We start from the raw sequence: 16,484 nt of genomic DNA, 5'->3' as shown, positions 1-16,484 counted from the left end.
AAAAAATCGCAAAAATGGCACTCCTCTGGGCGCCGCAACCTGGCTGTCACCTTTTGAAACAGCCGGGCGCTTCTCAACGTTCTCCCGAATGCCGAACCCGGAAGTTCGGCAATAGTTCGGGTTCGGGAGGCCACCGAGAAGCCCCGCCGCCCGGTGTCACCTTTTGAAACAGCCGGGGGGCTTTGAAGCAGTCGGCAGTAAAACAGGCCCCTGACACTGGGAGGATTCACCCACCTCCACCCCCACAGTCCTTGGGGCAGGAGCTGGCCCAGAGCCAACCACAACAATATTTTTATATATGATACTAGTAAAAGAGAAGCATTAGGACAGAGTGGTATCTAACTGCATAGATACCACATATTTTCATTTATCTATGAAAATGTACCTTCCAAAATAAGCCAAATACAGTGATAGCTCGTCTTACAAACCCCTCGTCATACAAACTTTTCGAGATACAAACCCGGGGTTTAAGATTTTTTTGCCTCTTCTTACAAACTATTTTCACCTTACAAACCCACTGCTGCCGCTGGGATGCCCCACCTCTGGACTTCCGTTACCAGCGAAGCACCCGTTTTTGCGATGCTGCAATTTCACTGATGCTCCCTTCGCTGGGAAACCCCACCTCTGGACTTCCCTTGCCAGCGAAGCACTCATTTTTGTGATGCTGGGATTCCCCTGCTGGGATTCCCCTGCAGCATTGCAAAAACACAGAAGTCTGGAGGTGGGGTTTCCCATGGAGGGGAGCCTCAGGGGATTCCCAGCAACACAAAAACGGGCGCTTCAGCTGGCAAAAGGGGTGAATTTTGTGCTTGCACGCATTAATCACTTTTCCATTGATTCCTATGGGAAACATTGTTTCGTCTTACAAACTTTTCACCTTAAGAACCTCGTCCCGGAACCAATTAAGTTTGTAAGACAAGGTATCACTGTACATCTACAGTATGTCTCTCTCTATATATAAAGGCTGGAGGAATTTCTGGGACCTAATCTACAAAGTGGAGAAGTTGGCATTGTATAAATTTTCATGGACATTTATATTTTTGGAACTGAAATTTTTATTGCAGTTATTAACCAGTACATTTATACTTTTGCCTTCCTTCTCTTGTGAACGGGGAGTAATTATCTTAAATTCAGCTTGCTCTTTGTTTCAGACAAATGCTCTATCATTCATTTAATGCAAATATTACAGGAAAAGATAGAGAAACCCTTGATACTTTCGGCCCTTTTTAAAATTGCTTTGGTATCTCCAGAAATGGTTCTCCCCTTGCAACCAATTTCTATCATTTTAATCTTATTTATTATTATTATTATTATTATTATTATTATTATTATTATTATTATTCTTTAATTGGATTTGTATGCCACCCCTCTCCGCAGACTCGGGGTGGCTAACAACAGCAGTAAAACAGTACAACAAAATCCAATATTAAAAAACAGTTAAAACCCCATTATATAAAAACCAATCAAACATACCATACATAAAATTGTGAAGGCCTAGGGGGAAAGTGTATCTCAGTTCCCCCATGCCTCGCGGCAGAGGTGGGTTTTAAGCAGCTTATGAAAGGCAAGGAGGGTGGGGGCTATCCTAATCTCTGGGGGGAGTTGGTTCCAGAGAAGGCTCTTCCCCTGGGTCCCGCCAAGCGACATTGTTTAGTCGACGGGACCCGGAGAAGGCCAACTCTGTGGGACCTAACCGGTCGCTGGGATTCGTGCGGCAGAAGGTGGTCCTGGAGGTATTCTGGTCCGGTGCCATGAAGGGCTTTATAGGTCATAACCAACACTTTGAATTGTGACCGGAAACTGATCGACAACCAATGCAGACTGCAGAGTGTTGGTGTGACATGGGCATACCTTGGGAAGCCTATGATTGCTCTCGCAGCTGCATTCTGCACGATCTGAAGTTTCCGAACACTTTTCAAAGGTAGCCCCATGTAGAGAGCGTTACAGTAGTCGAGCCTCGAGGTGATGAGGGCATGAGTGACTGTGAGTAGTGACTCCCGGTCCAAATAGGGCTGCAACTGGTGCACCAGGCGAACCTGGGCAAAAACGCCCCCCTCGGCACAGCTGAAAGGTTTTTTCTCTAATGTGAGCTGTGGATCAAGGAGGACGGCCAAGTTGCGGACCCTCTCTGAGGGGGTCAATGATTCCCCCCCCAGGGTAATGGACAGACAAATGGAATTGTCCTTGGGAGGCAAAACCCACAGCCACTCCGTCTTGTCTGGGTTGACCTTGAGTCTGTTGACACCCATCCAGACCCCAACAGCCTCCAGGCACATCACTTCCACTGCTTCGTTGACTGAATCTCTGCATTATGTCTACTAATAATCAGGTTTTTCTGCTTGGTTTCTCTTTTCCCACTTAGTTTGACACTAATAATCAAACGAAAACGGAGCGTAGAGGTTTCGATGGACAATGGAGCCAAGTTTGTTGTTGTGCTACACCAAGTGTGGAAGAAACATCCACTACACCGAGATTTCCTAGGATTTTACATGGAGGATAGTCATAGGTTATCTGAACAAACCCATGGTTTACTAGGTAATACAAAGATGTTATTCTAAGGAATTTTCTTTTCTTTTTTCTACCACTTTTCTTTCTTAAACATAACATGGCATAAGGCTAAATGCCTGATTGGCTTAGCAGGAGATTAAACTGGTTTGGCATTGACTTGGCACGAGATTAAAAAGGCGTGGGTTTTTTATTATTATTATGAGTAATGTCTATTTTATTTATTCAATTTTTATGCCGCACTTCTCCTCAGACTTGATTTGTTCAATGTGTCAAAATGTTCAATTTAGTTTACTATTCAGTCCAAATTAGAGAGACAAGAGAGACAGAGACAGAGAGAGAGGTGAATTTTAGGTAAAGATAGAAAAGAATCACCTTATAGAGGAGTTGGGCAGCATAAAAATTTCATAAATAAAATGATTTTTTTAAAATCAAAAAGATAATGTATTATTAATAAAAGGCTATTTTTAAATAAAAATGTCCAAAACTTCCTAAATTAATTAGAAACAATTTTCTAGGCAATTGGCATAGACAGTTTCAGAGTTCGTGTTTTGGTTATCCCAGGTTTACAACTTTTCTGTACAGAACGGAGATGAAAGTTGGAATCCCCAGTTTACTCCAGTACACTAGTCCTGATTTCAGATTTCAGACAGTCTCAAAATGGGTGAGCAGTGTGGTCGGGCAGTAGGGAAAGCAAGTAGGATGCTTGGCTGCATAGCTAGAGGTATAACAAGCAGGAAGAGGGAGATTGTGATCCCCTTATGTAGAGCGCTGGTGAGACCATATTTGGAATACTGTGCTCAGTTCTGGAGACCTCACCTACAAAAAGATATTGACAAAATTGAACGGGTCCAAAGACGGGCTACAAGAATGGTGGAAGGTCTTAAGCATAAAACGTATCAGGAAAGACTTCATGAACTCCATCTGTAGAGTCTGGAGGACAGAAGGAAAAGGGGGGACATGATCAAAACATTTTAATATGTTAAAGGGTTAAATAAGGTCCAGGAGGGAAGTGTTTTTAATAGGAAAGTGAACACAAGGACAAGGGGACACAATCTGAAGTTAGTTGGGGGAAATATCAAAAGCAACATGAGAAAATATTATTTTACTGAAAGAGTAGTAGATCCTTGGAACAAACTTCCAGCAGACGTGGTTGGTAAATCCACAGTAACTGAATTTAAACATGCCTCGAATAAACACATATCCATTGTAAGATAAAATACAGGAAATAGTATAAGGGCAGACTGGATGGACCATGAGGTCTTTTTCTGCCGTCAGTCTTCTATGTTTCTAAATTAATTAGAAACAATTTTCTAGGCAATTGGCATAGACAGTTTCAGAGTTCGTGTTTTCGTTATCCCAGGTTTACAACTTTTCTGTACAGAACGGAGATGAAAGTTGGAATTACCAGTTTACTCCTTCTCTTTTCCGGACCCAGAAAGGAAACATTTGGTGCACAGGAATAATGTAGCTAAGTCCTTTACTCTTCTCCCTCGTTAGTTTTCATCTTTAATAATCATGCAACCCCCCCCCTCAACAATCTATGCTATGAAGACCCATCAAGAGCCATTGTACAGAAGCTGTGCACAATAATGGGGAGAATTAGAACCTTAATTTTCTAGAGCCATTTTACCTTATCTGTAGCTTTTTCTCTGTCATATGTAAACACTCGAACACAAAACTCAGGCAATTTCCAAAGCAGTATTTTGAATCAGCCAGACAGCCCTATTTTAAATTTGAATCTCAATGGAATTGTGACCCATATAATGCAGGTTCCTTGAAAGCAGGAGAGTAATGTACTGTTTGCAACATTTCTGTATAAATAAAAATATGGACAAAATGGTATAAATGGATACAAAAAAAGAAAAACTAACTTACAGTGAGAAACCGAGTACTATACAGAACTATGTGTACAAATATATACATACGTAACATATTGACATAAATGTTAAAATATGGATGTTGACCCACCTGAAAATACCAAGATTTCAATTTGTATTAATGTCAGTTTGTATGTTATGTTTATGACTTTTTTTCCTATAATGTATTTTTAAAATATATATTTCAATACAAACTATTTAAAAATAAAAATAGAATTAGGACCTCAATAGAGTAGTCTGTATGTCGCCCCGAGACTACGGAGAGGGGCGGCATACAAATCTAATAAATAAATGAATGAATGAATGAATGAATGAATGACTAAATAAATAAATAAATAAATATAAAAGTAGTTACATCCAACATATACAGGTAATCCATGACTTATGACGTCGATCCATTCCTATGGGGCGTTGTAAACCAAATTTCTGTGTAAGTCGGAATACTGTATTCCAATTTACACAAACGGAGGCGGTGGCGGCTTCAAGGAACCAACAGCCGGTCCTTGTCGGTGCTGCATTGCTGCAGCCTCTGAAGCTGCCGCCGCCTCCGTTTGGGCAAAGGCATCTCCGCAGTGGGCGGCCTCGGAGGCTACAGCAACGCAGCGCTGAGAAGAACCGGCTGTTGGTCCCTTGAAGCCACCACTGTCGCCACCACCCTGGAGATCCCCTCGCCTGAATGGCGGCAGCGGCGGTGGCAGCTTCAAGGGACTAACAGCCGGTCCTTCTCAGTGCTGCATTGCTGCAGCCTCTGTTCAGGTGAGGGAATCTCCGTGGAATCGGAGGCGGCAGCGGCAGCCTCGGAGTCTGCAGCAACGCAGCACTAAGAAGGACCGGCTGTTGGTCCCTTGAAGCCGCCGCCTCTCTTCGGGCGAGGGGGTCTCCGCGGAGTCTCCAAAGCCGCCACCCACCATGGAAATCCCTTTGCCCAAATGGAGGCAGTGGCGGCAGCGGTAGCTTCGAAGCTGTCCCCGGGTCGTCGTAACGATGAAACGTCATATGTTGGGGACGATGTAACTTGGGGACTACCTGTAGTTACTTTTTTTATTTTTTTAACATATGGTTACAATTAGCGCTGTCGAATGCAAAATGTAGCTCTTAGGATTTGCTTTTGAATGACTGACAGCTATTTAATCAACTTCCTGTTTTGCTCTAAAATAACTGGCAACTGTTTAATCATTGCTGTTGCCGCTGTCATGTTTGTTTCAAGGGCAATTTTTCCACCCAATCGACTTTGATATACTTGAGGTCCACCCTGGATCGGATCCAGAAAAACCAGATGCCACCATGATTGTGAAAAATCACCAGCTGACAGTAACCAGGTAAGGATGGATTGACACTTTAGCTGACGTTGACAGGCTTCGATGAAATGGATGCTCTGAGCTCATCGCTTTCTGTGTTATATTGTAGGGGCTGGCAGAAGGATTACACAGCTGACATCCAGCATGGCACCAATATCCCTTGCTGGTTCATTCACAATAATGGAGACGGCCTTATTGATGGCAATCACACGGACTACATTGTTCCCAGCCTATTTTGAAATCAATTTTTTTTTTTTTTTAAAGTGGGGCTGCTGCTGCTGCTGCTGCATAAGTCCATGCCATGATAACTGCTTGTGATATCATCTGAAGAAATATTTTAACGCTGGAGATTTAGTTGTGAATCCAAATAGCTGAAACCGATATATCCACAATACAAATTGTATGTCTTGCGCTGAGATTTAATTTCAATAAAATGGAAAACTTTTTTTTTAATTTACCCATTTATTTTCTACTCACTCCTTAGCGTCTCTAGGCAAGTTTATATAACTGAAGATTAATTATGGACAACCTATGAATTGCAACATAAAAATCTCTCCTCTCCAAAATGTCTGAATAAGGCTGTGTCCTGTATTTATATATTTATTTTTATTTTTATTTATACTTATTTTTATTTTTATATATTTATATTTATGTTTATATTTGTTTATTTGTTTATTTGTTTATTTGTTTATTTGTTTATTTGTTTATTTGTTTATTTGTTTATTTGTTTATTTGTTTATTTGTTTATTTGTTTATTTATTGGATTTGTATGCCGCCCTTCTCCGGAGACTCGGGGCGGCTAACAGCAATAATAAAACAGCATATAATAATAATCCAATACTAAAAACAGTTAAAAACCCATTATTATAAAAACCAAACATACAGACAGACATACCATGCATAAAATTGTAAAGGACTAGGGGAAAAGAGGATCTCAATTCCCCCATGCCTGGTAGCAGAGGTGGGTTTTAAGCAGCTTACGAAAGGCAAGGAGGGTGGGGGCAATTCTAATCTCTGGGGGGAGTTGGTTCCAGAGGGCCAGGGCCGCCACAGAGAAGGCTCTTCCCCTGGGTCCCGCCAAGCAACATTGTTTAGTTGACGGGACCAGGAGAAGTGGTTGGTAAATCCACAGTAACTGGATTTAAACATGCCTGGGATAAACAAATATCCATCCTAAGATAAAATACAGAAAATAGTATAAGGGCAGACGAGATAGATCATGAGGCCTTTTTCTGCCATCAGTCTTCTGTGTTTCTATGTTTCTATGTCTGGTTTTCGGGGTGGCAGCACCACTGACAGAGCGGTTTCTTCCCCGGAAAGATCGTGTGCCTTGCAAACAGGAGCGTCATGGGGGCCTAGAAAGCTCCCAGTTGGAGAAGATCGAAGCAACAACCTAGCGAGGGTGATCGTGGCGATAGACCTGATCTTAAAACACACCAGGATTTGATGGAAACTGAAAGTGAACAGTTGAGTTTTCCGTTGGGAACTGCATTAATTTTGAATCGATATATTGCTGCAAGGGTCCTAACAAAGGAGGAGGGAGGAATCGCCATCTTTCCCCCTCCGTTAGCGGTGAGCTGCCTATGAAACAACGATCTGAAGAAAAAACAAACAAACAAAGCGTTTTGACTTTCGTTAAGAAGACCTGTCGCTTCCTGAGGGTTACAAAAAAAAAGTGGACTAAAACAACTCTTTTTTTCTTGCAACACTGTGATGATGGACTTATAGAAACATAGAAACATAGAAGACTGACGGCAGAAAAAGACCTCATGGTCCATCTAGTCTGCCCTTATACTATTTCCTGTATTTTATCTTACAATGGATATGTTTATCCCAGGCATGTTTAAATTCGGTTACTGTGGATTTACTAACCACGTCTGCTGGAAGTTTGTTCCAAGCATCTACTACTCTTTCAGTAAAATAATATTTTCTCACGTTGCTTTTGATCTTTCCCCCAACTAACCTCAGATTGTGTCTCCTTGTTCTTGTGTTCACTTTCCTATTAAAAACACTTCCCTCCTGGACCTTATTTAACCCTTTCACATATTTAAATGTTTCGATCATGTCCCCCCTTTTCCTTCTGTCCTCCAGACTATACAGATTGAGTTCATTAAGTCTTTCCTGATACGTTTTATGCTTAAGACCTTCCACCATTCTTGTAGCCCGTCTTTGGACCCGTTCAATTTTGTCAATATCTTTTTGTAGGTGAGGTCTCCAGAACTGGACACAGTATTCCAAATGTGGTCTCACCAGTGCTCTATATAAGGGGATCACAATCTCCCTCTTCCTGCTTGTTATACCTCTAGCTATGCAGCCAAGCATCCTACTTGCTTTTCCTACCGCCCGACCACACTGCTCACCCATTTTGAGACTGTCAGAAATCACTACCCCTAAATCCTTCTCTTCTGAAGTTTTTGCTAACACAAAACTGCCAATGCAATACTCAGATTGAGAATTCCTTTTCCCCAAGTACATTATTTTACATTTGGAAACATTAAACTGCAGTTTCCATTGCTTTGACCATTTATCTAGTAAAGCTAAATCATTTACCATATTACAGACCCCTCCAGAAATATCAACCCTATTGCACACTTTAGAGTCATCGGCAAATAGGCAAACCTTCCCTACCAAACCTTCCCCTATGTCACTCACAAACATATTAAAAAGAATAGGACCCAGAATGGTTTCCTACCTAACAGACAAATTAGAAATAATATAAGAATTACATTAAATATGCTAGAATATTATGAAAGCCATAATGATAAGGAGTTTGCAATGCTATTTCTAGATGCTGAGAAAGCCTTCGATAACCTCAATTGGAACTTTTTCAAAAAATTAATAAATACTATGGATTTAGGAGAGAACTTTGTAAATACAATAAATAAAATATACTCCAAACAAAAGGCAAGGATAATTATAAATGAAAATTTAACCAATACATTCGATATTAAAAAAGGAGTGAGACAAGGCTGTCCACTATCTCCCTTAATATATATAATGTCTATAGAAATACTATTAAACCGAATTAGAGGGGAATCATCAATACAAGGCACCCAAATTAAACAACAAATTTATAAAACACAGGCCTTCGCTGATGATCTGGTCTTCTTCTTAGAGAACCCAGTTAGCTCAATGATATACTTAGTAAAAGAATTAGAGAACTATGGGAAAGTGGCCGGCTTAAAAATAAATAGGAATAAAACTAAAATATTAACCAAGAATTGTAATCAAGATTTAAACAAATTATTAATAAAAGAAACAGGTTTTCAAATAGAAAAAAAAATTAAATATCTAGGGATTTGGTTTATGACAAGGTATTCTTCACTGAAAGAACTAAATTATATGAAATTATTAACAAAAACAAAAGAAGATTTAGAAAAATGGTCAAAGTTAAATTTATCCTTAATGGGAAGGATCAATACAATAAAGTCTAATATACTTCCAAGGTGGCTCTATCTCTTCCAAACAGCACCAATACAATTAAACAAATCGTTCTTTGCTAAAATAAATAAAATAATTTCTAAATTTATCTGGTGCAATAAAAAACCAAGAATAAACATGAAAGCCCTACAAGATTTAAGAACAAGAGGAGGATTCGGTTTACCCAACTTAGAAATATACCACCAAGCCACTAAATTACTATGGATTAAAGAATGGGTCAACCTTGAAAATCCTAGAATTCTAACAATAGAAGGCCACGATATAAATGAAGGATGGCACGCACATTTGTGGGAAAAAGAACATTCAAAACATTCTCACTTTAAACAACACCAAATTCGGAATACAGTACACTATTGACACACTGGCGGAAAGTCAGGAAAAAACACTATAATGAAATACCCAGATGGCTATCCACTCTAGAAGCTCAAATTCATCCAAATATAATAAGCCAAGAACAAAAAATAACCTACGAAGTCCTATTAAATACTAAAGGAAGACTTAAAGAGGAAGGCATAGTAATAGATTGGCTTCCATATTACCAAATTCAAAGCAGATATAAAAGGGACTTGGTAAAATTTGGAATATGTAATAAACAAAATGAAATAGACAAAATATTGACAGGATCTGACAAAAAATTTATAACCAAAATGTATATTTATCTATTGAACTATGAAAACATCGAAGAAATTGTTAAACCTAACATGATATCTTGGATGACTAACTTTGGATATGCAATTCAGCTAGAAGACTGGGAAAAACTATGGTCAGTTAATTATAAGATGACTTTGTCAACACCATATAAAGAAAATCTTTATAAAATGTTCTTCCGATGGCATTATGCGCCAGCACGCCTAGCCAAAATGAATGTAAACATTAGTAACAAATGTTGGAAGTGTAAAAAAGAAGTGGGAACATACTACCACATATGGTGGCAATGTAACGAAGCAAAAAAAATTTGGATTCAAATTAGGGCATGGATGGAAGAAATATTGGGCTATAAAATTGAAATAAAACCGGAAATGTATTTATTAGGCATAATTAGAGGCAAACATAGCAAAGAAAATTACTACTTAATAAATCACTTACTTACTGCTGCAAGATTAGCATATGCACAAGTCTGGAAACAAGATAAGATTCCAAACAAAGAAACGGTAATTAAAAAAATATTAGACTGCGCCAAATTTAGCAAATTAACATACGAAATTCAAAACCAACAAAATAAGGACTATTACAAAGTGTGGTAAAAAATTTACAACTGGGTGGAAATTAAGAAAAAGATATAGTAAATAGAATTGTTAAAAAATAAATCTTGTAAATATATCAAGTGTAAATGTTTAATGTTGTATTGTTTGATGTCTAAATGTTTGTAAGTCATATAAAATAAAATAAAAATATTTAACTATAAAAAGAATAGGACCCAGAACAGACCCTTGTGGCACACCGCTTGTAACCTGACTCTGCTCAGAATACTCACCATTAACATTATTCTATTAAAGAAGATTTTTTGTTTATTTAGTTTTTATTTTATTCATTTGTCCAATACACAAGTAGATAGGAAGAAAATAGACATGTGATAATATAAAAGAGGGTGAAAGTGGGCTTAGAGGAGAGGATATATGACAGGAAGAGAATATATAAGATAGGTGAAAGAAAGGAAAGACAATTGGACAGGGGACGAAAGGCACAAGATCCCAGTTTTTTTCTTTTTCTTTCTGCTTTCTCATGGTGGACAATGTGTGCGTAAGCTGACGTAGAAGGACAAAGTTGAGGAACTGGGGAAAGTTTTTCATATCACCTCTTGGAATAAGGCGGAGAGGGTTTTATACTTTCTGAGAAGTTCCTAGAGAATTGCTATCGAGGTCTGTGGACTGCTATCGTCATCAGCAAACGGAAGATGTTCTACGGACATTGCTAGGTTCATAGAAGATCTATGGAAGATGAGAACATGGTGAGGCTTTAAAACAATCATTCAAGATCTGTATGTCTTTGATATGAGAAGGCCTGATAATAAATATTTTCTGCATTGAAGTACCTAAACAAAGACCTAATCAAAGAGACGGTGGAGTTGCATTATATATTGTTCTGTCGGGCTCTCTGGTAGAATCCTCCCCAAAATTCACAGGTACAAATTTCAGACACACACACGTTTGAAAATTCAAAACAATGTTCTTTATAATGAAAATTCCCTTAACCCAAGCCCTCTTTTGGGATAGCAAAGAGCCCTCGTCTCCAAACAAACTGGTAATTTGTCCAAGTCCCTTATCAGTTCTGAGATACTTAGCTTGCAGCTGTGAGGCAATTCACAGTCCTTCTTTCACAAAGTGAAACACACTTTGCTCTGGTTTAGTTTCAAAGCGGGGAAAAATCAGCACACAAAAGGTCAAAGTCAGTAAAGCAGTCACGAAACACAACGATCAGATAATCCTCCACAATGGCCAAACCCACAGGCTGCTCTTTATAGCAGCCTCACTAATGACCACAGCCCCACCCAACCACAGGTGGCCTCATTTTCTCTGATAATAATAATATCTCAGTTGTTGCTGCCTATGCATCGCTCTCCGCATGCGTGGCTTTATCATTAACTCTTGTTCTGAATCCAAGGAGGAACTAGAGAATTGATCTCCTTCTGAGCTGTCTGCTCCACTCTCCTCCTCCCTGTCACTCATGTCTTCTTGGTCAGAGGAGCCTTCATCATCAGATTCCACCGGGGGCAAAACTGGCCTGCAGCATGTGGATGTCTCCCCCACATCCACAGTCCTTGGGGCAGGAGCTGGGCCAGAGCTAACCACAACAATATAGAAAAAATTACCAAATCACTCTAGACGTGCAACAGGGGAAAGATGAAAACCTTCAATGGATTTCGAAGGATGGAGCCATGGGGGTATAATAGAAGTCACCCAGCTCAAACGGTCGTTGAATGAACTGTTGTAAGTAAAGGATAACTTGATGGAGAAAAAAACAGAGAACTCCTATAGTCAAGTTTTTTGATGATGCTTATATTTATCAATGCACAGTTATAGGCAGTGATGTGCAGCAGCCGGAACGGCAGGCACCCTTGTTCCACTGGGGAAGGCAGAGCACTTAGGCTGGCTCCGGTTTCAGTTGGGTGTGCAAGCGCATGCCCGAGCAACTGGAGTGATTCTGGTTAAAAAAGCCCCCTGTAGAGAGCGTTGCAGTAATCAAACCTCGAGGTGATGAGGGCATGAGTGACCATGAGCAAAGACTCCTTGTCCAAATAGGGCCGCAACTGGTGCACCAGCCGAACCTGGGCAAACGCCCTCCTCGCCACAGCCGAAAGATAATGTTCCAATGTCAGCTGTGCATCGAGGAGGATGCCCAAGTTGCGAACCCTCTCTGAGGGGGTCAATAGTTCCCCCCCCCAGGGTAATGGACAGACAGATGGAATTGTCCTTCTTGGGAGGCAAGACCCACAGCCACTCCGTCTTGTCTGGGTTGAGTTTGAGTTTGTTGACACCCATCCAGGCCCCAACAGCCTCCAGGCACCGGCACATCACTTCCACTCCTTCGTTGACTGGACATGGGGTGGAGATGTATAGCTGGGTATCATCGGCGTATTGATGATACCTCACCCCATGCCCTTGGATGATCTCACCCAGCGGTTTCATGTAGATATTAAATAGCACGAAGCCCAGTGGCCGATAAGGTCCCACAGAGTTGGCCTTCTCCGGGTCCTGTCGACCAAACAATGTCGTTTGGTGGGCCCCAGGGGAAGAGCCTTCTCTGTGGTGGCCCCGGCCCTCTGGAATCAACTCCCCCCAGAGATTAGAATGGCCCCCACCCTCCTTGTCTTTCGCAAATTACTCAAGACCCACCTTTGTCGCCAGGCATGGGGGAGTTAGGATATTCCTTCCCCTAGGCCATTACAAGTTATGTATAGTATGTTTGTGTGGATGTTTGGTTTTTATAAGGGTTTTTAGTTGTTTTATTAAATTGGATTGTTACATGTTTTTTTAATCAATTAATAATAATAATAATAATAGTAATAATAGTAATAATAATAATTACTTTTTTTGCTTCCGCGCATGTGGAATTTTTGCTGCCGGAAAGATGTCCATGCACAAGATTTCAGCTGCTGCACATGTGTAGCAGCCGGAATCTCACTGCAGCACCTTGAGCGGCAGCTGGCAAAAGCGACCTGCCCGTTCCAGCTGTTGCTCATCTTCAGCCATACGCCACACCTGTGGCGCCCCTGCAGGCAAGGTAAGGGCTGGGCGGGCTGCTTGCAGCATGGCACAGCGGGCAGGAATGGATGGTGGTGGTGAGGGAAGCCAGTGTGAGAGGTGTGTTTGGGCCTGGGCCAGCCGTTGCTCCCACAGATGGGAGAGACGTGGCACAAAGTGAATGTGAAAGCCCGGCTGACAGCCAGGAAGATGTGGCAGACAGCCAGGAAGACGTGGCAGACAGCCAGGAGGATGAGGCCACTGGGACACAGGATTCAGCAGACAGCCCAGGGGATTTGACATACAGTCAGTCAGTCTTTTGTCTCTGGATTCTTCTGCAGATCAATATATTGATCTGCGTAGCCGAAGAGCTATGCAAAGAAGGGATCGCTTTAAGGAGTATTACAAGTCATTATAGGAGCACCTGGGCTGGGTGTGGTTCTTATACTGAGGGCTGGGTGTGATTCCCTTAATGAGGGCTAACGGTATAGAAGGGAACAACGGCCCAAGGCAAACGGTGGCTGTTTATCTGTGTTATTTTGTGGTTCCTACTCTGAAGTTTCTGTTCTGTGCCGTTGGAGTTTTCAACCCAGCTTTTTCAGACAAGTGGGAGGTGACAACTCTGGGACTTGCTGTTTGCTTCAAAGATTCAAAGGGACTCCTGAAACGTCTTTGCTCATTCCAGGTTGTCTTTGTTTTTGTATGTGGCTGAAGTAAGCCTTGCACTATCAGTTTTTGGACACTAAGAACTGTTTTGAGTAACCCTTTTTTGTTTATTTAATACAAGTTTGCTGATTAGCAGAGCACGTGTGTGTTTGATTTCTTTTCCTTGGACTATTATGCATTGCCTGAGCCCAGTCAGGCAGAACAGTGCATGGGAAGGGATGGGCTTCTAGCCAGAACGGTAAATTGGGCTTTTGAAATCCCAGCAACACAAGAACGGGCACTTTGGCTGGCAACAGCAGTCTGGAAGCGGGGTTTCCCGGCGCCGGTGGCTTGGGTTCGTAAGGTGAAAATAGTTCGGAAGAAGAGGCAAAAAAATCTTAAACACCAGGTTCCCTATCACGAAAAGTTTGTATGAAGAGGGGTTTGTAAAACGAGGTATCACTGTATCTTAAAACATCCCATTAATATAGCTAAAAAACTTTAAAAACTCGAATAACATTTAAAATCATTCATTCCCATTCACACAGCAAGACATACTACACTCATCCGCCAAAGGACTAGGGTCTAATGACTCCAAGCCTGGCAGCACAGATTGGTCTTTAAACTGTTACGGAATGTGAGGAGGGTGGGAGCAATGCGAATCTCTGGGGGGAGCTGATTCCAGAGGACCGGGGTCCCCACAGGGATGATTCTTCCCCTAGGTACTGACAGACAACATTGTCTAGTTGACGGGACCTGGAGAAGGCCAACTCTGTGGGACCTAATCAGTCGCTGGGATTCGTGGGGCAGAAGGCGGTCCCGAAGATATTCTGGTCCAATGCCATGAAGGGCTTTATAGATCATAACCAACACTTTGAATTGTGACCAGAAATTGATCGGCAACCAATGCAGACTGCGGAGTGTTGGTGTAACATGGGCATACCTTGGGCAGCCCATGATAGCTCTCGCAGCTGCATTCTGCATGATCTAAAGTTTCCAAACACTTTTCAAAGGTAGCCCCATGTAGAGAGCATTACAGTAGTCGAATCTCGAGGTGATGAGAGCATGAGTGACTGTGAGTCCCGGTCCAGACAGGGCCGCAACTGGTGCACCAGGTGAACCTGGCCAAACATCCCCCTCGCCACAGATGAAAGATGGTTCTCTAATGTGAGCTGTGGATCGAGGACGCCCAAGTTGCGGACCCTCTCTGAAGGGGTCAATAATTCCCCCTACATGTAGTGTTGCAGTAGTCGAGGCTCGAGGTGATGAGGGCATGAGCAATTGTGAGCAATGACTCCCTGTCCAAATAGGGCCGCTACTGGTGCACCAGGCGAATCTGAGCAAATGCCCTCCTTGCCACAGCCGAAAGATGATGTTCCAATGTTAGCTGTGGATCGAGGAGGACGCCCAAGTTGCAAACCCTCTCTGAGGGGGTCAATAATTTCCCCCCCCCAGGGTAATGGACGGACAGATGAAATTGTCCTTGGGAGGCAAAACCCACAGCCACTCCGTCTTGTGAGGGTTGAATTTGAGCTTGTTGACACCCATCCAGACCCCAACAGCCTCCAGGCACCGGCACATCCCTTCCACTGCTTCGCTTACTGGACATGGGGTGGTGATGTATAACTGGGTATCATCAGCATACTGATGATACCTCACCCTGTGTCCTTGGATGATCTCACCCAGCGGTTTCATGTATGGGAAGTGCACCGCTCTGAGCAAAGGTCTTTCCACACACTATGCATTTATACAAATTTTCCTCTGTGTGGATCCTTTTTGAAAAAAAAAAATATTTCAAATATATACATTTAAAAGGACATTTTCTCGATCATTGCATCTTTACATCATCAAAACAGGCAAAAAGAAAAGGTAATTGAAAGAGAAAACCATAAAGAAAACAAAAACAGACTGTACATACACCTCACCCCACCCGTCTCATTGACAGCTTAATTTAAACCCATCAGTTTTATCATACAGTGACTATCACCAGCGGATATAATTCGGACATAAATATAACCAGATTTTAAGTAACTTGTATTCTTCAATCCTTTCTCCTATCTACCCTCACATATAATCATTTATTACAATATTCTTAAATAAGTAAATAAATCTAATATTTCTAAAACCCTTTTTAAACTTATTCAGGAGTCTTTGCTTATTCAGCTCCCCCCCATCTCTTTTGTTCAAGCCGTTCATAAAATTCTTTCCATACTTCATATCTTCTTGATCCTTAAGCTCCATTGTCATCTTTTTAAAAAAAAAATTAAAATAGAATTTTATTAAATTATATACATATTTAAAACACATACATAAACAGAACATTGTATTCTTAGTTTGTGATTACAATTGTAAATTTTCTGTTAACGGACAATACATGTAGTTCCATCCCACCCCTACCCCTACCCCTTCTTGCAGTGTATCTTGTTCTAAATTTACCGATAATCATATCAGCGAAATAATATACATATATAATGTTACACATACACACACACACATATATATGACGGTCTTGGTGTATTCGGGTTTCTTCCCGT

General features: G+C 41.3%; 1 protein-coding gene across 1 annotated transcript in view; it reads left to right on the top strand.

Moving 5' to 3' along the window:
• The window catches only part of LOC139155617 (inter-alpha-trypsin inhibitor heavy chain H3-like), a 55,233-nt gene extending 49,097 nt beyond the window's left edge, over positions 1 to 6,136 (top strand). The window contains 3 exon segments of the mRNA XM_070730818.1: positions 2,363 to 2,535; positions 5,593 to 5,704; positions 5,793 to 6,136. Coding sequence (XP_070586919.1) covers positions 2,363 to 2,535; positions 5,593 to 5,704; positions 5,793 to 5,922 — 415 coding nt within the window. The 3' untranslated portion in view covers positions 5,923 to 6,136.
• Positions 6,137 to 16,484: the final 10,348 nt, after the last annotated feature.

Source organism: Erythrolamprus reginae, unplaced genomic scaffold (genome assembly GCF_031021105.1).
Source record: "Erythrolamprus reginae isolate rEryReg1 unplaced genomic scaffold, rEryReg1.hap1 H_33, whole genome shotgun sequence".
Taxonomy (NCBI): domain Eukaryota; kingdom Metazoa; phylum Chordata; class Lepidosauria; order Squamata; family Dipsadidae; genus Erythrolamprus; species Erythrolamprus reginae.
Note: the sequence above shows the minus strand (reverse complement) of the source record. Positions and strands in the feature narration are given on the sequence as shown.